Raw genomic sequence first — 20343 nt, forward strand, 5'->3', positions numbered from 1 at the left:
TTCTCTGAATGCTCTTTTTAATAGCACCCTGTGCTTGTATTTATGGATGCAGTATTGTCTTTTATCTCTTTTGAGAATTTTAATTAAATCATTTTAATGTTTCCTTCTGCTTCCTGCATTTATTTTTCATTTATTAAACCCTTATATTGCCTAATTTTATCAAGCACTTTTCTAACACATCATAAATATTAACTTGCTTCTATCTGCCTAACAACACTATGGAGTGGATAACAATACTCCTACTTCAGAGGTGATGAAACTGAGGCTCAGAGAGGTTAGATAACCTGCCCAAGGTCAGACAGCTGGTAAGTGGAACAGCTGGGATTTGAACCTGGGCCATCCTTGTTCTACAGCATCTACAACTTATACAACTTAACAATGATCTCTATCTTACAATGTTTCCTTTCTGTTTGGTTTGGGTTTCTTTCCTAAATGCCAAATGTCTTCTTTGATATAAGGAGAGTAACTAAGAACAGAGTAGGGAAGAAGAGCATGAGAAGATGAATAACATTAAACAGGGATGAGAGGTGGGAGGGACAGGGAAAGAGAAGGGAAATTGCTTGGAAATGGAAGGAGACCCTTAGGGTTATACAAAATTACATACAAGAGGAAGTGAGGGGAAAGGGAAAAATAATACAAGGGGGAGAAATGAATTACAGTAGAGGGGGTAGAGAGAGAAGAGGGGAGGGGAGGGGAGGGGAGGGGGGATAGTAGAGGATAGGAAAGGCAGCTGAATACAACAGACATGAGTATGTCAATATGTAAATCAATGGAAGTGTAACTGATGTGACTCTGCAATCTGTATATGGGGTAAAAATGGGAGTTCATAACCCACTTGAATCAAAGTGTGAAATATGATATATCAAGAACTATGTAATGTTTTGAACAACCAATAAAAAAAAAAAGAAAAAAAAATAGTTTCCCTGGAGTGCCTGACTCTGGTGGTCCAATCATGGTTAAGAGGCACTTAAAGGCTGCTCAGCCCTTCCTGTGTGTGGGACTTTGCGAGGTATGTCATGCCAGGCCTAACGAGGCTGAGGCCTCCTGTCATCATTATCTGTGGTACTTCTCTCTTGATTTCTCCGTTTCTCCAGGAAAGAACATCTCAAACACTTGATTGGGGTGGGTGGAGTCATATGAGCAGGTACCCCTGCTCAGCAAGCAGAATTCCTCCTTCTCTCCCTGGTATCTGCTTAGCATCAGGCTCTCAGCTGGACCTAGTCTCCCACATCCAGAGCCTGTCTGTCTCCTGGGGCAGGAGAACAGTCTGTCTGCCTGCTTTGGGCTCTGGGATGATGATACCTGGGGGACCCCAAAGCTCCACCTGTCATCCTCATCTTCAGCAGCTTCTGAGGCCTTCGACTCCCGACCCTTCCTGGGGGCTCTGTGTTGAGGATGGTGGGGCCCTTATTTTTCAGTGAAGGTCCTTACTTTTCAGCCGGGTCTATTCTGCCGAGCTGGTGACCACTTAACCATCTGCTTTCCACCTTCCACACGTTTGCTGACATCTACTGTCATTGTCCTAGTGGGTTTGCACTAAAAATAAAATACTTGATTGCTGTTTCGGTGGGTTGGGGAGGGAGCATCCCCTAAATGCTAATGTCCAATCCACCATGTTTAATCAGAAATCTAGATTGTCTGCTTCCCTGAGACTCAGGAGCTCTGCAGACACATCATGAGCTTCCTGCACCATCCCAGCAGAAGGGCCAGGGGTGCTCAGAGCTGGTCTCTGGAATGGACACAATCACAGAATCAACCAATACTTTTTAAACCAATAATATCTGCCTCCCATCCAGTGGTTTCCAAACTGGGCTCCATGGAACCCTAGGGTTCCTCAGGGGTGCCCAGGTGTTGGCCATAGGAGTAAGGGAGAAAGCAACCTGAAGTTCTGCTTTCATCTGTTTTATATGTGGGGACTGTACTATAGCTTTTATTCAATATAATGATTCCATTCTTTAAAAAAAAATAAAAAAAGAGGAACAAATAGAAAAGGAGGATTGCAACAGACCTATCATTACATGCCATTCTCTCTCCAGGGTTTTTGTGCAAACCTTTTCCCCTGAGCTATTTTAATGGCAGTTGTTTTTACAATCACAATTTTGTGGAGGGAGCATTGCTTTGGGGTTCCAGTATGGGTTTTAAGCTTGATTCGACTGTTTAACTTGGTTGTGTGCCCTTGGGGAGCTTGTTCAACCTCTCTGGGCCTGTTTTTTTTTTTTTTTTCATCTTTCAATAGGGATTGTCACCTTGTTAGCAGGGGAACCGGAAAGATTCATGGGGCAGACTCTTCATGATACATAGTAGCTGCTCATCAATGTTACTCCTCCTTGTCCCTGGAGCTGGGAGTATGCACCGTTGCAACATTACATCAGTACAAGATCCCTGACCTTTTGGGGCTTCATATTTTAGTGGGAGGGGACAGACAATAAAACATAATTAAGTGAATCATGTGGAACTGTCGAAGATGATGCATGTCAGAGAAGCAACGAAGAGATGAGCTCATGAGGAGGGATAAGGAGTGGAAAAGTGGGGTCACAATTTTAAACAGGGTCAACTTCATTGAGAAGGTGATGTTTGAGCAAAAACTGGACATTGAAAGCAATTAGCCATGTGGATATCTGAGCAAGGAATCCAGGTAGAGGGAATAGGAATGCAGATGATCTAGAGCAAGAGCATCCCTGGAGTATTTGAAAAGCAGGAGAAAGGTCGGCTTGGCCAGAGCCAAGTTAACAAGGGGAGAGTTGGAGGTGATGAAACCAAAGGTAAACATGAGCCAGATCTTTACCCCTTATTATAGCACAGATTTTAAAAATAATATCTATGCCCAAAAAATACCTGATATAAAATCATATTTATGTACTCTTAATTCTAGGATTTGGGGAAAAAAATCAAGGCAGAATCTGTTTGCTAAAATGTGCATTTGGTATTGAAATAAATGAGAAATAGAAGGAGATGGAACAGGAAGGCCCTCCTTATGGTCCTTCTAATGTTTGTATCCATTTAGAACTGGAGCTCCCTGTACATGATTTTGGCTTCCTCAAATGGCAGCCCTCCCTGTTAGCCCCACCTTGCCCAGTGTGGCCAGGCATGGGACTATATCTGCCACAACTACCAACCACCCAGTGTACTCAGGGTCGATTTCAGAATCCTCTCTGGAATACACTCCCCTGCTCACTGATTGGTCCAGAGGTGGTCACCTGACTGAGCTGGGCCAATGGTTCCCTTCCCTGCTTGTTTTTCTTTTTTTGAAACAGGAAATCAGCAAGATAGTCAAAATAGTCTCTTGCTGGTGGTAGGATCTATAAAATAAAAAGAAAATCAGTATCTACTGGAAGCCATGTGTGGGGGAAAAAAATGTACATGTGTGTGGAAAAAACCTGCTTCTAGTGAGACAGAATGAAAAGGACTCAGAGAGAGAAAGGGTTCCAGTTGTCTCGGGTTGCCTCCTTGCCCCTCCTGATGGCTGGTTGTTGAAGCTTGCCTTGGATTCTGAGGGCAATACAATTCCTTTCAAGCCTCAGCTTGTTTGATTCAGGTTCCTCTCATGTGCAACCTAGATAACCCACTGCCTATTTCTTTCATCTTTGAAGTTACTCAGAGGTATCTACACAGAGTTTCATTTTTAACAACCTCCCACCTGCCTTCAATTTAATTTCCTTTAGAAAAACTCTGGCCATGAAATCTGTACTTCTATGGTCTAGGATAGTTTTTCCGAAAGTGTGTTTTGTGAGCTCCTCCATGGAAAAGATTTCCATGGACAAAGGCATTTGGAAAATAAATATGGCATGCAATATTTCTCTCTTGGAGATTCATAATGTAGCATATTAAAGAATTCCTGCAAAGAATAAATGTGCATAACGCTGTCAAATTTGAAATCTCTAGATTCTTTTCTGACCCTGGGTCCTTTTTATTTATATAACACATAATATCACCAACTCCCGATGCTCCAGAGGGTCCATTTTGGGGTCCACATGAAACTGAGTCCACCTTCTTTAAAATAGCTTATTATTAGGGTGCCCCACACAGAAGTATTTGTCAAAGAAACCCCCTGATGTGGGGTCTTATCAGCCTAGAGGAAGGGATAGTTTGGGTAGTGTTCAGAGCATCACCTTCTACTCACTAAGCATACAGGTATTGCCTTTTTTCGACTCACTCATTGGCACCATATGTGTTGATAGTGGTCTGACAAACCATTGCCACCTCCCGCGGAGGTCCTGCCTGTTAGTTGGAATTACATCCGGAAGAGAGGTTCCCTTGCTGCTTCCTTATCTTCCTGAGAGGTGAGTTGTTTGTAAACCAGGATGAGACTGTATCAGAGGCTCTCTTTGAGCAGAAATGGGGCTTCCAGGTTTTGAATGGTTCAGGACCCCCATCACACATGTGGGATATCTGGAATATTCTCTGCCTCTGGGATATTTGGACTCACCTCCTGGCTGTCATTACTACCTTTCCCCTGTTTACAGTTTGCAAAGAGCACTCACTCGAGCCTTTAACCCATCCTTAAAAGTGTGGGCTTTATTCATCTCTATTTTATAAATATGGAAACGGAGGCTCACCCATTTTGTCCTCAGTCACACACACAGGGAAGGAAAACCGGGAGCTGACCTTGGGTCTGTCTGGCCCTACCATGCTATTCTCTCTGTCCTGTTACTCTGCCTCCAGCAACAAGCTGCCAGTGGCCACTCCCTCAACAGCCACATTTCAATTCTTTTTTTTCCTACCATCACACACATAGCTCCTATGAGGACCTGGGCTCCTTCTCCCGAGACTGAGAGGTGGGACTGTCAAGGAAGCAAGATGGCTTCTGTGGGGCCATGTGGCTTGGCACTTCAGGAAGGTTGACTTCTGATGACAATAGCAGGGCCAGACCTGGCTGGGCTCACAGGCCTGGGGACCAATGACCAAGCACTCAGAAGTGCCTGTGCCTCCTCAGGTGGCTTCACAGATAAGCATCTGTCACCTGCCAGGACCCACCTCTCATCATTCAGCAGGGTGCTGGCTTTATTCTCACCCATGTGGGATTCACTCTGCACCCCTGCCAGCCCAGGAGATAAGTAGCCTTGAGGTAACCAGAGACTTCAGTGCTCAGTGGCTTCGTAGCCTGAAGAAGGGTAGAGTGGAGGAAGCCTTGATCAAGAATTTAGGTGATACATCTCAGTGACCTGGAGGAAGAGAGCTAGCCTCAGCCTCTTTCTCTAAGGGAGGTAGGCAGCTTTGCCTGTCAATCAAGGTCATGTGAGGGAAAGGTCAAGAATGAGGAATATCACAGCCCCGAAGAAATGTGGGAGGTGGCTGCAAAAATATTGGCCATGAATGTACTGCCAACTTCAAGTGTATCATGACTTCCTACCAGGCCTCTGGGAAAAGAACAGGTTTGGACTAGTGAAGATAGTCTCAGATGTTATTTCCTGCACTGGCTGTGGTTTGAGGAGACAGAAGGTACCCTTCATAGGGTGGCATTTTGGTCATATCCCTTTCTATCAGTGGCCAGTGCTTGGCCCAAGGCCAGGTATCCACAGGGAGGTGTGCTATGTGAGGATGTCTGTGATGGAGATCCTGGCATTGAGAATGTGTGTGTATTTGTGTACATATGCATGTGTATGTGCATATGTCTATGCATGTATGTGTGTGCAGGTATGTGTGCGTGTGTTTGGGTGTGTTTGTGTATGTGTGAGTGTATGTGCATGCATTTGTGTATGAGTGTGTATGTGTTTTTACTCTTGAATCAAGGTAACAGGCTGGGAAATCTGTTACCATGGAAGGACATCATAACTTCTGCTTGGGCCTTGGGGGTGAGGTCTCCAGGATTTAATTTTTTCCTCCTTTCTCTTCTTTCCCACAAGTGATTCAACAAGCACATCTATTTTAGTGTCTGCAGGAAGGACCTTGCTTTGGGGACCCAGCCCCAGGACCCAGGGTTGTTTGAGGGCTCTGTGGTCACAGGATGCAGCTGGGCCTCAGGATGTTCTGGAAAGCCAGGCCTGTGCCTTGAGGGTGCTGAAGCTCAGCAAGAACACAGACCTTCATTCAGTTGCATGTGGGTCCTGAAGGGAGGGGCCTTTGATGTACAAGAGTGGACAGGGTCCACGGAGCATCTACCCAGCAAACACTGACATGGCTCAGTGCACTGGAATGGCAACAGGGCGCTGCTGAAGTGATGCATGTGGGGTCATCTTGTTTTGTAGCTGAAGGTGCAGGGGACTGAGATCATGTGAGGCCAGCGGCCATGCTCACTTGTCCTCATTGGGGAACTCAGATGCAAGGTGCAGGGATCAAGGGAGAGCAGATGGTGGGAGAGAGCTTGGCATCTACAGCCAGCTGTCCTTGGGGGTGACTGGGAGGTACCCTGGAAGGCGAGGCTAGACCTCTCCCAGTGGGAGGCATCACTAGATGGGGCCAGCAGGATGCCGGGCTGGACTGCTTGGCTTCCACCCCTTCCTCACTTCCCACCTGAGAGTCCAGGGTCTCCCTCCTGCTGGATCTCCTCTCCCCTGCCCCCTCCTTGGGCTCATCTCTTGACCCCCTGATTCCCCGCATTATGCCCTGCGCTCTGCTTGACTTTGACTTCAGATCTCTTTTGTATCCCTGGTTCCCCATCTTGGGCACACCGGCTCGACCTTCTCTTCCTGGTGAAATTGCAGAGGCTCCCAGCATTCCTTGGCCTATGGCTGCTTCACTCCAATCTTGGCTTTGGTCATGACATTACTTTCTCCTCTGCCTGACCTTCCTGTGCCCTTTTACAAAGGTGATGATAACAGGCCCACCCAGATAATGCAGGACAATCTCAGGATCCCATTCAAATACCTTGTCCCTGATCCCCATTCTCTGTAATTGTACCTCCTCTGCTAAGCTGTGATCACGGACCCGGGTTTTTTCACCTTAACACCCTTACTTGGGTGCAAAACTTGAGAGCATACATGGTTAATGAAATTTTTTTTTAGATTGAAAAATAAGAAGTCAGAAATGAATGCATGAAAAAAGTTCCAAGGCCCAAACACAAGGGTCCCCAGGGGCTTGCACAGGCATGGTGCTGTGTCCTGAGCTCATGACCTTTGGTTTTCCAACACCTCTTGCAGCCCCTTCTCCTTCCCCCAGGGGGCAGGAGTTTGCTCTCCTTTTTGGATGGATGGTCCAGCTGGGTGGTATTCAGGACAGCTGGGAGAGGAGGAGGCTGGTCTATCCCGTTTTTTCTCTGGAAATCAGACCACTCACCTGCCCGACCACAGCTGTCCTTAGAGCCTTCCTTCAGGCCTCCTCTTCAATACCTCCCCTCCCTCATCTCACCTTCCCGCTCTAGTCTTCCCATCATCTGCTCCTCTCCCACCTAGAGATGTCTGAGGAGACCCAGGGTGACACTCCCATGCTAGGGACATCTTCACCATTCACTGGCATGTCGCCAACCCCTTGCTGGAGAGCAGCCCTTCTAGGGCGGGCCAAGACAGCCCAGATGGGCCACACCAGTACTTCTGAACCAGACCTGCACCCTCGCCACCACCCAGAGCCCCAGTCCCTGGGCCCCGCTCACCTGACTCTCCCCAGATGGGCAGGTACTCATCTTGCTGAATGTCCAGCATGATCTCCAGCCCGTTGCCCGTCCCCCCCTTGACCGTGGTGAGCAGAGGCTTGCCATCCTCGCCTGAGTTAAACATGTAACACTTCCCATATTTTGTAAACACCTGAAGGAAAGAAAAGAGAGAGAAGCACATGGTGACTTCGCACTGGACTCCAAAGATTGGTGAGACCCCAGAAGTCCCACAGCAGGCTAGTGTCCCCACAGCCCATTCCAATCAACCCCTCTTGGAGTCCAGTGATTTCTCAACCTGACCAATGGCTGGACTTTTGCCAAGTGAGATTCTGGTATCAAAGGATCACTCTGGACACCCTTTGGGGCTTGTTTTGTTAAATGTGATCTGCTCAACTGGAAGGTCCACTTCTAAGCATCAAATATTATCTGTAAGTTTCTGACTCTTGAACTCACACAGCAAGACCCAAGCTCTGTCCTGGGCTCCAGACATATGGATCCCACTGTTTGGTGTCCCACAGATGCTCCATGCTCAGCATGTCCCAGACATAACAGATCTCCTTCCTCAGCTTCCCCACTCCAAATGGACAGTTGTCTTATACTCTGTCCCAGGGACAGCACCACCACCTGCAGAGGGGCTCAAGCCAGACTCTCAGAGCCACTGTCCACTCTTCCTTATCCCTATGTGCAATCAGCCAGCAAGGTCCCATCACTGCTCTCTCTAAATATGCCTCAAATTTAGCCTTTTCTATCCTGCTATAATGTAGGACCCAAACAATTCTTGCGTGGGCTTCCTTGGTTTCCTAGCAGGCCTCCTGGATTCCAGAAAATGCTGTCAGCCCAGCCCCTAAGTTAACTGTGGCTCCCTCTTTGTGAAATGCAGACCTGATCATGTTACTCCAGTGCTAAGAGTCTGACGGGCTGCCCCATCCCCTTGAGTCTAAAATCCAGATCCTCCATGCCCAGTCTTGTAGGATGTGCTCTGCCTGCTCCTTCTCCCTTCCACCCTCCTGCCTCCCACCTGAGTCCCCAGGTGCCTACTAGAAGTAAACTCAGGGACTGCATCTGCTTGCTTACTTTTGTGTCTTTCTCTGGTGGCTAGCAATTTCTGTCACTTGGGGGTGCTCCACAAGTATATGGCAAATGAATGAATGATCCAAGGAATGAGTTGGGGGTGGAGCCTGAACAACTTGCACCACCTCCAGCCATACCTGGCTGCTTCACACACTTCCAGTTTCTACTTGCTGCTTCTGCTGCCCCTACCTCCTTTGCGTGGTGAAAGCAAGTTTACAAAGACATCACATGAAGGTGTGGAGAAGCTCAGGGCAAGGAATGTGGAAATCTTCCTCTAAGTTTTGGCATTGCCCCTTATTAGATGTGTGACATTGGGTGGACCAAATAAACCCTCCCAGCCTCAACTTCTTCATCTATCAAATGGAGGTTCTGGTCCTTGCATTTTCCACCTCTCAAGGTTATCGAGAAGATCAAATAAGGCAATGCGTGCAAAAATGCTTTGAAAACTAGAAAAGCTTTCTACAAATGCAATGGGTTATTATGATTATATAACTGCTTTGGAGCCTCCTGCTGAAGCCAAATTATATCCAGCAAAATTGGCTGGAATAGAGCCAAGCCAAATGTATTGGCTTCCTTCAGACACTGAGTTTGGGGTCCAGGACCCCCTCCCTCCCTGACCATGCACCCTTGCATGTCCCATCCTGGAGCATGGAGGCTGTAGGGAGCCCCTTTGGCTTCTCATCCTTAGTGCAGGGCAGGTAAATAGCAGAGGTGAGCTGAGACTGCCTTCCTCATGCAGATCTTGATAACTGGATGCAAGGAAGGAAGATGGTCTTCTACCATGTACCAAACACTGTGCTAGACATGTTTCCTGTAGTATCTCATTTAACCCTCACAACTATGACCATGGGTGGGCACTGCCATTCCCATTGTGGAGAGGAGGAAACCAAGACCCAGAGAGGTTAAGTGACAGCTAGTAAGCAGAGAAGCTGGGCTTCAGCTCTCTGTCTTTCCTATTCTAACACGTGCACTCTTTCTGGGTGTGCTGTCCTTAACCAGTGGAAACATACCACCACCCCGTGCCTTACTTTTTCTATGTCATTCATTATTCACGTCCATGTGCTCCCATCTAGTGCAAGGGTTATGAAGATTGCAAAAAAAAAAAAAAAAAAAAAAAGAAAAATACAAAGCCTACTGTCTGCCTTCAGGACTTATAAGAAGGGCCAGAAAACAGCAGATTCTACATTTTTCTCCACTCTACCAAACAGCTCTGAGTCCCTGGATAGCTGCACTATTTCAGGACAACCAAGAGTTACTCTCCCAGCTTCATGGTGTGGGAGAACAGCTGGAATTAAGGCAAAGTCTAAAGCAAACAGTCTTTCAAAGAACCAAGTTTTATCATCACGACTGCATATAATGATTGAACTTGGATAATGAACTTGTCCCCTGGAGAGATGCTCTTGGAGACCACTGTAATGAACAGATAAGAGCATTTTATAGCTAGCACGTCCATTGTAAGGGATCGGACACATCCGGAGTGAAGTCTGGGGTGTTCCAATAAGACCTTTCCTTGTAGATACTCTAAATATCCTGTCTTCAAAATGACTTGGAATACAAATTGGTCTATGGTCATGAAGAGGTCTGTAAGTAAATTTCAGCTTAGCATCAGATTATTGCAAATTCCAAGCTCCTGGACTTCTCCCTCCTGCTTCGTTTGGTCTTTGATCTTCGGGACACTGGGCTGGGGTTTGAATGCAGTGTCTGCTCACAAAGTCGGCTGTGATCCTAGTCCTGCCTAAACATGCTGGATGTTGATGGCAAAGGTATTGATCCTCCCCAAGCAATCAAGGGTGACAGAGTGTGAGAGCTGAGAGCAGGCTTGGACATGGTCTCACTTACTTACTTCACAGGTAAGACAAGGAAGACGTGGGAGAGAAGTAGCGACATGCCCAAGGTCACAGAGCAAGGACATGTCCCACTGCGACCCTGACTCCTAATTCAGCCTGTTCTTCCTTTACTCCACCCTTCCTCAGCTTCCCCACTGATAAGAAGAGCTGCAAGATGCAGGGGCAGCTCTGGTCTCTCTCATCTGAAATCCAGTGGATCATTGATGGGGTGTCTGCTCTGCAGACACTGAGTGGGGGCTGAAGCCTCATGAACTGAAGTCTTTCCCTACTGGGGACGCAGTGGACGGGTCCTCAGGTCCTTGCAGTGGGAGTGAACAGAGACTTCTTGCTCCCCATCTCCACAGCCTTTACCAGACCCAGAACCCCTCCTAGCCCAGGTGACGGCTCCTGCCGGTGCTCAGGTGTCAGGCTGCTCTTTCCCATCCCTCCTCCTGGGGACAGGGTGCTTGGGCAAATTCACAAGTACACCAGTGTGAGTGACCCAGGTCAGCGTTGGTCAGCGGTGGGGAGCCAGAGGTCACTAGAGCCAAGCCTGACAGATGGCCAAGTTAGACTCCAATGGCCAACTTCTTTATCAAGTCAGAACCACCACTAGGAGGCAGCCTAAAGCCCTCTGCTGCTCCTGTTGCATTAGGAGCGAGTCCCAGATCCTCTCTGCAACCCTGCATGGTTGTATCCATTGCTTACTCCCCGCCATAGGCTTCCCACATACTTTGGCTCCCAGGAGGTCGGCAAGCCTTCCCCCGTGAGCCTTTCCAATGCCATTTCTTCTGCTGACCATGTTCTCCAAGCATGTGCTGTGCCTGGCCAGACCCTGATCAGGCCTCAGCTTGAAAGCCACTTCCTCAGAGAAACCCTGTTTGACGATGCCCCTGGCTGTCTCCCAGCCTCTACTTGAGCTGAGACTTTTTGTTTTACAACCTCCTAGCCCTTCGTTTTTCTTTCATAGTGTATATCAGCGTGCCAGACGAGATGGTTATTTATGTGCTTGTTTGTTGAAGTTCTGAACTAGAGCGGAAGCTTCAAGAGGGCAGGGACTTCCTCACACTGTCTCTGTTTTATTGAGTGGATGAGTAAATAAAGGAATAGGCTCCAAGGTGTGGCTGTCCTGCGTCCTCTTGCCCACCTCTGGCAGGTGCCCTCAGCATGGCAGGCCTCTCCTGGTTCTAGCCTGGTTGGTGCTAACATCTTACTGAACTCCCATTCCTCCTTTCTCCACGGTGGCCTGCCCAGCTTCCTCCTTCATTGACCCTGAGATTTCCTGATTGTTTTTCCATAAAGGTATCAGAGGAAATGATCCTTTTTTAGGAACTAAGATGGTGGGGGACGATTTACCTTTCTGGATGCTGGTGAAGGAGCTCAGAGGAAGCCCAGCGCTGCTGGCCGCGTGCCTTTGCCGGCCTCCCTGCCTGGGCTGCTGAGACGGCTGCTCCTGTCTGGCTTTTCTGAGGATTATTTTCCTCTGGGCTCAACATCAAAGGCTACTGAGCTATTTACACAGAGTGCAATTCTGCTACAAACTTGGGACAAGATGAGGCTCTCCTTCCCCATTTCAGGGCATAATGACATGTAAGTGTAACACATGCTTCAAATTTACGCCTTATTGCCCCCAGCCAGAAAATACAATTTATTTAACTCCGGACTGTCAGGCTGAGCTCCCTATTCTTCAGACCTGCCATTCTCCTGGGCATTTCTCTGCCTTCCTGGGAAGAGCTGACAGCCCCATTGTGGATGGCAGGCTGGTTTGCAGGTTGCTAAGAGTCTGGAATTGCATAGTTAGATTGGTCTGTAAAGAATTGAAAAAGGTGCATATTTCAAACCTGAGTCTCCAGGAGTGAGGGAGCCTTCTGTGATAAAAACAGCCCCAAGACCATCATCTTCATGGCTAATATTTGCAGAGGGCAGTACTATGTAGAGTCTGTGTCTATGTGTTTCTTCAACTTTCTCAATGACTATGAAATCAGAGGGAGGGAACTAACAAGTCCTGAGCCTCTACTCTGTGTTACCCCTCTTGGCACTTTCATAGATACTATCTCATTCTTAGTTATGATCCCAATCATAATTATATATGACGGGGAGGCATCTTTTTGTCACATCCCCATTTTACAGTTGAAGAAACTGAGGCTGCTGAAGATCATAGTGCCACGAGTTAGGCTGGAACTCATGGGTGAGACCTTTCCATTCAGGGGGTTAAAAGGAGGCAATGATGAGATTTTGAATAGGGAATGATCGGATTTTGAATCAGGCAGGATGGGATCCAGGCAGCTCAGTCACAGATTGTCAGTCTGTGGTCCTGAGCACATCATGTACCATTCCCAATACTTGCCTCCTCTTCTTCTGCAAACCGGGCATCACTATCTTGCCACGTGGCTGTAGGGCCTCACGGGGAGAATGTGAGTAGATCTGTTTGGAAGATTGCAGAATAGCCATCTTCACTAGCTATGAACAGTACCAGGAGAGAGGAACTCTGTTCCTCTCTGCAGAAGAGAGATGAACTAATTAGGTTGTAGGGGTGGGTCAGAGATGAATTGAGGCACGGGAGCCGTGGGGTTCCTGTCTTGCTAATACTCCCACAATACCAAATCCATCTTAAAGTATTTAGAAGAGATGAAAACAGCTACATGCCACTGACTGCTTATTTCCTAATAGCATTAAGCCTACAGCCAAGGAGATTCCCAGGGCCCAGGATTCCTGCAGGGAGGGGGGATGCTTCCGTGACTGAGACACTTTGAAAAATCTACATTGAATCTCAAGAGCAGAACGGTAATCAGTTATTGATATAGCAGACACCACCAATCTGAAGCTGCTGTGTTCTAAATCAATAAAATGTGGAGGTGGAGATGGGAAGAGAATCATCTGGTAACTTCTAGAGGAAGTTACCTGGATCCAGAGATGGACTTTGCTGCTTCTTCCCCTCACCACGCCCTAGAGTACCTTCAGTGCCTGTCACCCCATGTAGCTGCTGTCATTCATCTGCTCTGTTTTACAGATAAGGAAGGTGAGGTCCCGAGAGGCTGTGCCAGGACACAGAGCTGGCAAGCTGAGAAGCCAGGGTCCATCTCCCATTCCCTCATTCCCAAGCTGATGTTCTTCGCTCCCCAGTCTCGGTAGCGATAGCTCACACCTTCCTTCCTCCTCTCCCAACCCGTGCTGATCCCAGCAGACTGTTGAGATGGGTGCTTCCCTGACATTAGGGCTCTCCCACCTGGCATTGAAAGGTACACTCCAGAGTCAGAGGGTCTCCCCCAAGTGCCAGACAGTTTTTGCATATGTGGAGTCAGTCTAAGACTCAGAGAGGTGAAGTGACTTGCCCCAGGTCACACAATTAGTCTGGGAGGATTTGATTTGGGCTTGCTGGCCAGAGTCTTCTGATGCCCCTGTCAAGGGCTGGAGACAGTGATGGAGATCCCATTCTGGGAGTCAGATCTATAAAAGCTGCATGTCTAGGGCTCAGAATCTAGGGTTGGTGTGACCTGTTGGGGCATCCTACCTTCCAGAGCGTGCGAAACCCCCTTGCTGGGAAAGGTTAGGAACAGATGTGATCCACGAAGACACAGTTTTCTGGTCCAATTAAAATGGCAAACAACATTTCTACACCATGTACCTACTTAAGAAAATAAATTATGTATAAGCCCCCTGAGGAACTGTGGAAACATTCACTTAGCATAAATCTAAGGGCCTTTGAGCTTCCAACCTTCTAACCCACTCCTTAATCCTGACCTTTAGGGAGGCTTGTAGCCTATGAGCGTCTCCTATGCTCTTGCTTATTACACTTGAAGTAGATGAAATTGAACTGCTCCAAAGTGCCTCTACAGCCCACGCTCCACCGACTCCCCCACCCACCGCCCCGCTTTCCTTGAGTTGATCCAGCGTTCTTCTGAATGAAGTCACTGAAATTTCTCATTAGGCTATTTTCAAAATAATGTGCTCGTTTAAGCCATTTACTTGGCTGGTTTTGTTTTTCTCTTGCAAACATCTCAACCCATTTCACACCGGGGGTAAATGAGAGTGTCTGAGAAATGGGTTTACCAGGCTTCTGAGTAAACAAAACGAACCTGTCTTTTGTTTTCTAAAGTTGCAATTAAGGTGTTTGAAATTAAGTACAGCTGGAGGGATGAGGCGGTATGGGGGCTGTGGGGATGTTTAGCTCTTTGAAGGCAAGGAGGGCGCCTTAGCCCGAGTGCTGCCGGCTCCTTCATCTGTCCCCGTGGCAGGGAGTTTGACCACCCATTATATTCTAAGAAGTGTCCTCTGAATGTACATCCCCCTCCCCCACAAGGATATTAAAAAGGTGATTTCAACAAAAAAACCAGCAAAAACTCTGCATGATAGGTGTTGTTCCTGGGGATGGAGGAGACTAGGAGTATGCCAGCTCTCTTCCCTCTCCTTGCCTCCCCAGCAGAGGCCACCATCTTTCCCAGGACATCATTCATGTCATTTCCACCAGAGGCTGCTTTCTTGGGAGGAGGGAAAGACATGAAGAATCGTTGAGCACGTACTATGTTTGAGTGGCACTCGGCTGATGGCTTGAAACACTGTCTGTGAAGGCTCACAGAGCTCTTTGATGTAGCTGTTATTCTCTCCAACTTGCAGATGAGGAAACTGAGGCTCTGAGAGGTCCAATGTCTTGCCCAAGGTCCTAATGCTAGGGAATGGCTTGCTTGATGGGTCTCTTTATATTATGTAGGCAATATTAGCAAGTTAGAAGGCCGCTTACAGTTATTTGAAGAGTATAATATGGTAATGAGACTGGCCCCTTCTCCAGGCCCTGGAGGCCATCCTCTGGGACCTGACATTTCTGTGGCTGGCTTCACTTGAAGGCAGAGGCCCTTTCATCTCCAAGACAGAAGCACATCCAGGGCCTTTTCCACTGGGCAACTATCCAAAGAGCTTCAGACTGTGCCGGAATCCATGTGTGAGCTTCTTGAAGAAAGAGCATCGAATGATGGCAAATCTGTCTGTCTGTTGGGAAAACACAAAAGGAGCTACGGGTGACTCTGAGCGTTGTCCTTCCATTCCAGCACATTGCAAGCAAACGTTCTCTTGGTGGACCACGCACGAAGGCAACTTGCAAGCATTCTAGTCGTTCCCCAGGAAACACCCTCAAAATACCGGTCCTCTGCTGAAGAATCTACCTAACACCTCACCTGAGAATCTCAAACTGGGTCCAACATGAGATCAGGAAGTGGAATGTGGGCGCCAGAAGCCTCTCAATTGAAATGCAGCTCCTCTGGCTGGGGGTGGGGCTAGCAGGCACCTGGGCTTGGTGGAAAGTTCCAACAGGACTCAAGGACAGGTTGGTGGCTAACAGGACTCAAGGACAGGTTGGTGGCTCTCTTGCTCTCTTTCTCTTTTTTTGAAGTCTCTGCTGTCAGTCTCCTGTTGACAGTAGGAGCTGGGTTATTTTCACTTGTGGATTCCCAGGACCTGGCTCAATACCTGGCTTATAGTAGGCATTTAATGGGAAGTTTGGGGGAAAGAAAAAAATTTTCTTCCAGCAAGGAGTTGGGAAGAAGGCAGGCCTGGCTTGCAATGCTGGCTCTACCCCTGATTTGGAGAAGTAATTTTTTTTTGGATCTTGATACCTCATCTTGGAAATCTCAATAACAGTATCTTCCAACCGGGTTGTCGAAAAAATCAAAAGAGCTATAATGGGTCTGAAAGAGCTTTGTAGAAAAGACAAAAATCCTCTGTCCAGGCGGGGAGCATTCCTGTTTGTAGTTTGGATCATGCATAAGCCCTTCAGGAGCTGGGGAGGAAGAGAGTTGCTCCTTGGCTGTGGAAACGGAATCTGAGATACTGTTCTGTCTGGGGCCCTGGTTGTGGCTCACCCATTCGTTCATCAAGCCAGCATCACAGACCATCTCTAGGCCCCACACCAGGTTTGGATACAGAGCTACCCTTTAGGAACGGCCCAGTGGGAGGATGGCCGGCAGGACATGGCTGGCTGGTGCCAAGTGCTATGGAGAGCATAGGAGGAAGTCGCCTGGTGGGAAGAGATAGCAGTGGTGGGGAAGGTAGGGGAATGTGGCAGAACGTTCCCTGGGGACAGTGGTGATGACACCAGTGGTATTTAGCTGGCTGAGGCAGATCCCCTAGCCTGCTCCTGGTCACTGCTGAGCCATGCTGATGGCTCTACCACTGTCAGGAAGGTGGCAGGGTTGCCCACACTTCTGGCTGCCTTTTGAGCTCTGTCTACCTGTGCCTCCTTTTCTACTCCTGGAACCTAACACTCTCAGGTGGGCAGGACTGGTGGGAGAACCCAGACCTCGGAGTCAGATTATCCTGGCTGAACACCTACTATGTGCCAGGCACTGGGAACAAGGAACGATGGAGCTTAGTTATCAGATAATTAGTAAGAGAGAGCTGCAGTCAGAGAGGAGTTGCTATTTCTCCAGGGAGACCTACATCTGTGCAAAGGCCTCTCTGTGCCTGGCTCTCTGATCTGCCTGATGCTGACATGCCACCAAGTCAAACGGGGCTAGGACAAGTCAACTAAATAAGAAAGAGCCATGGAAGACTGCGAAGAACACACTTTCAGACGTAGGCTGAGATGGGGAGCAGGACCCAGAGGTCCTCCTTGCCTTCAAGGAGGACAAGAGCCCACAGCCAAGTGAAGGAGAAGGGGAGGCCACTGTCCCTTGCCATCTCCCTATTTTGCTGTCCCCGCTCTCTACTCGTTGCTCTACTGACATGATGGTTGCTGCCCCAGCCCTCCTCCTATCCCCAGGTGAAGCAGAGCAGGCAGGGGACATCAGGATCTGGCAGCCCAGGCACACAGTGTGGGCGGCGGGAGAAACTGAGTCCTGCCATGTCTGCAGGGCACATCAGACTCTGTGTTCCAATCACCATAAGATGGAGGATGCGAAGAGAGTACCCCCAGATAAAATAAGCTATTAGTATAACAGGGATTCCGCTTCTGAGCCCTGAAATCTGAGCTCCTAGAGGATTTGTGATTTCTCATGGTTCTCATAATACGGCCTGTATTTTTTTGGTACTTGATTTGCTTAATTTTCTAACTTATGGGGTACAACATGACGTTTTGATACATGGATACATTGTAGAATGATCAAAAATCAGGCTAACATATTCATCACCTTATTTCTTTGTGATGAGAATATATAAAATCTACTCTTTAGCAATTTTGAAGCATGCCATAAATTATTAACTCTAGTCAGCATGCTGTACAATATATCAACAGAACTTTATTCCTCGTGTCTAATGGAAACTCTACCTTTTGATCAGAGTCTCCTTTTTCCCTGTTCACACCCCCAAATCCCCCAACACCACGAAGCCTCTGGGAACTACCATTGCAATTGGCCACCAAATATTTGAACAATAAGACTCATGATCATTAATCATCAGGGAAATGCAAATTAAAACCACAGGGGACATCACCTCACACTTGCAAGAATGGCTATTATCAAAAAGGCAGAAGATAACAAGTGTTGGCAAGGTTGTGGAGAAAAGGGAAGACTTGTGCACTGTGAAAGGAATGTAAATTGGTGCAGCCAGTTTGGAAAACAGTATGGAGATTGTTCAATAAACTAAAATGATAACTACCATACAATCCAGCAGTCCTGCTTCTGGGTGTGTATCCCAAGGAACTGATTCAACATGGCAATATATCAGCATTTACTCCCATGTTTATTACAGCATCATTCACAACAGTCAAGACACAGAATCAACCAGAGTGCCCATCTGAGGATGAACAGAAAAAGAAAATGTGGTATAAATACACAGTGAAGTACTATTGGGCCTCTAAAAAGAAGGAAATTCTGTCATTTGCAATAATATGAATGAATCCTGAAGACGTTATGTTTAGAGAAATAAGCCAGATGCAAAAAGACAGGTATTGCATGATGTCTCCAAAATGAGGAGTATAAAAAAGTCACAGAGAGACTTGTGCTCGCCATTAAAAATTCTTTTTACAGTTGCTTGCCCCTTTCCTACTTCTGACTGCTGCCTGATGGATTTATAGAAATACATACCTGCTTGATTTTCTATGAATGTGCCCAGATCCCTTCTGGAACATTCCTTGGGTATGTTACTGCAGATGAAGTCTGAATTATACTGGTTGGATATACTCAGCTGAAGCGGGCTTTTTTTCTACCTCATCAGCATCTATCCCAGGGGCTCAGGTGGCTCACTTTTCCCACTGAGTATGTTTTATACCTGGACAACCAACTGGGAGATAAGACTCATATCATACCTTGCTCGGGCCTCATTACACACATGATGGGAATCTCCCTTCTTTTGGGCAGGTGTGGGCTGGGGGAGGGGAGAGGAGAGGCTCTCTCGTGTGCCTGGTTTGTTTTGCAATGTTCTATGGGGCTGTGTTGAAAATAATGCGTTGGTGGAAACCAAAATGATGGTTTATGATGTTTACAGAGGAAAAGCAGATGTTCCAATTAATGCCAGGGCAGAAAACAATCCCAAGGCAGGTTTATTCTAAAAGCTGATCCAGAAAATGTCAAATAGGTAGCTACCTATACAGTCCTGCCTTCTACTAATTCTTACTGATTTCACCTTTTTTTCATTAAAAATAGAATTCAGATTTTTTTAGGGACTGCTCAGAATGTCATTGTCTTCTATTTCTCCCCTGTGGCTGGTCTTGGTGGTTGAGAAGCATGTGATTTTAGTAGCAAAGTTTGCATTGTGATTGTTCAAAACCATCTTAGATTCACGAATGCGGAAGGATTTTTGTAGTTTAGTCAGATTGCTTTCCTGACATGTGGAATTAGGCCTAGCCAGCAGATAGGCAGCATGCATGATGACATCCTCCTTCCTAGCTCCCAAGCAGACAGAACTAATTGATTATAGCACTTTTGCCCTCTGGGGTTCACAGTTGTTTTTAATCTAATAATTCTGGCTGCCCCTATGGGTGCACAGGAGTTGACAAATAAGATGAATCCCATTTGCCAACCTTGTGGCAGAAGTATGTAATTTCTGCTGTAGTGTCAGGGTTCTTGTAATAAGGGGCCATGCCTGAAAGTGGGAGACAGTTTGATAAGGTGACACAGGGCATTATGAGGTGATGAGGTTGAAGGGACTCTAGTCTAACAGCGGCATCGTGCAGAGACTTGGCTCCTCCACTCGGGTAGAGAGAGCACAGGCTTGGGGATCCAACTCTGGTTCTTCTCTTCACCAGTTTTGTAGCTGAGCTAATGTTAATCAGGCCTCCCATGCCTTCCTGTCTAAAGCTGGCAGATGGAATCCCAGGTGAGCGTGGTTCTTATTGTACCACAGGTTCTTAAATTATGATCTAAGTAGAAAAGGACCTAAAAAGATTAGAGGCTTTTAAAATGAAAGATAAGACATTCTTTCATTCATTCAACCTCTAATGAGCAACTATTACATATCAAATACAGGGCTAGGTCCTGGGAATACACAGATAAATAAGATGTGGACACTACCCTCAGGTGTATTCTGAGTTGCTGGGGTAGGAACAGAGATAAAAACAGCTTCAGATCATCAAGGAGATGAAACAGCTGTGATATCATTGTGGGTTAATGAACATCAATTAATAGAACGCAGCTCTTCAGGAAGGGTTTCTTAAAGCAAGGTCCATCTTCACCTGCCTACCTTTCCTGTCCTCTCCACCCTGTCCAGACCTCACTGACAGCCCCTCCCTTCCTGATGTCCCCAGTAGGTTGCAGATGCAGACCTAGGGCAAGACACTTTAGGACGCACTTGCTTTCAGAGGCTGCATGTGCACTAACTGAAAGTGAGAACCACCTTAAGTTGTGCACCCTGATCTAGTCCTGGTGACTGACAAAGTCAGATGAAGGCCGGAGGAAAGCAGAGGTGATAAAAGGGACCCAACAGCTCAATCTCACAACACATTTGCAAAATAGACATTCTGGCCCATTTACAGATGAGGAAACTGAGGTTCAGAGG

At 47.2% G+C, this 20343-nt stretch overlaps 1 protein-coding gene across 2 annotated transcripts in view; it reads right to left on the bottom strand.

Moving 5' to 3' along the window:
* The window catches only part of ASIC2 (acid sensing ion channel subunit 2), a gene marked incomplete at both ends in the record, with an annotated part of 1055157 nt that overhangs the window by 75744 nt on the left and 959070 nt on the right, over positions 1-20343 (bottom strand). For both annotated transcript variants that reach the window (XM_081270517.1, XM_081270516.1), the window contains one exon: positions 7526-7676. In XM_081270517.1, the coding sequence (XP_081126643.1) occupies positions 7526-7676 (151 nt within the window). The remainder of the gene's footprint in view (positions 1-7525; positions 7677-20343) is intronic.

Source organism: Spermophilus citellus (genome assembly GCF_964194105.1).
Source record: "Spermophilus citellus genome assembly, chromosome: 17".
NCBI lineage: Eukaryota > Metazoa > Chordata > Mammalia > Rodentia > Sciuridae > Spermophilus > Spermophilus citellus.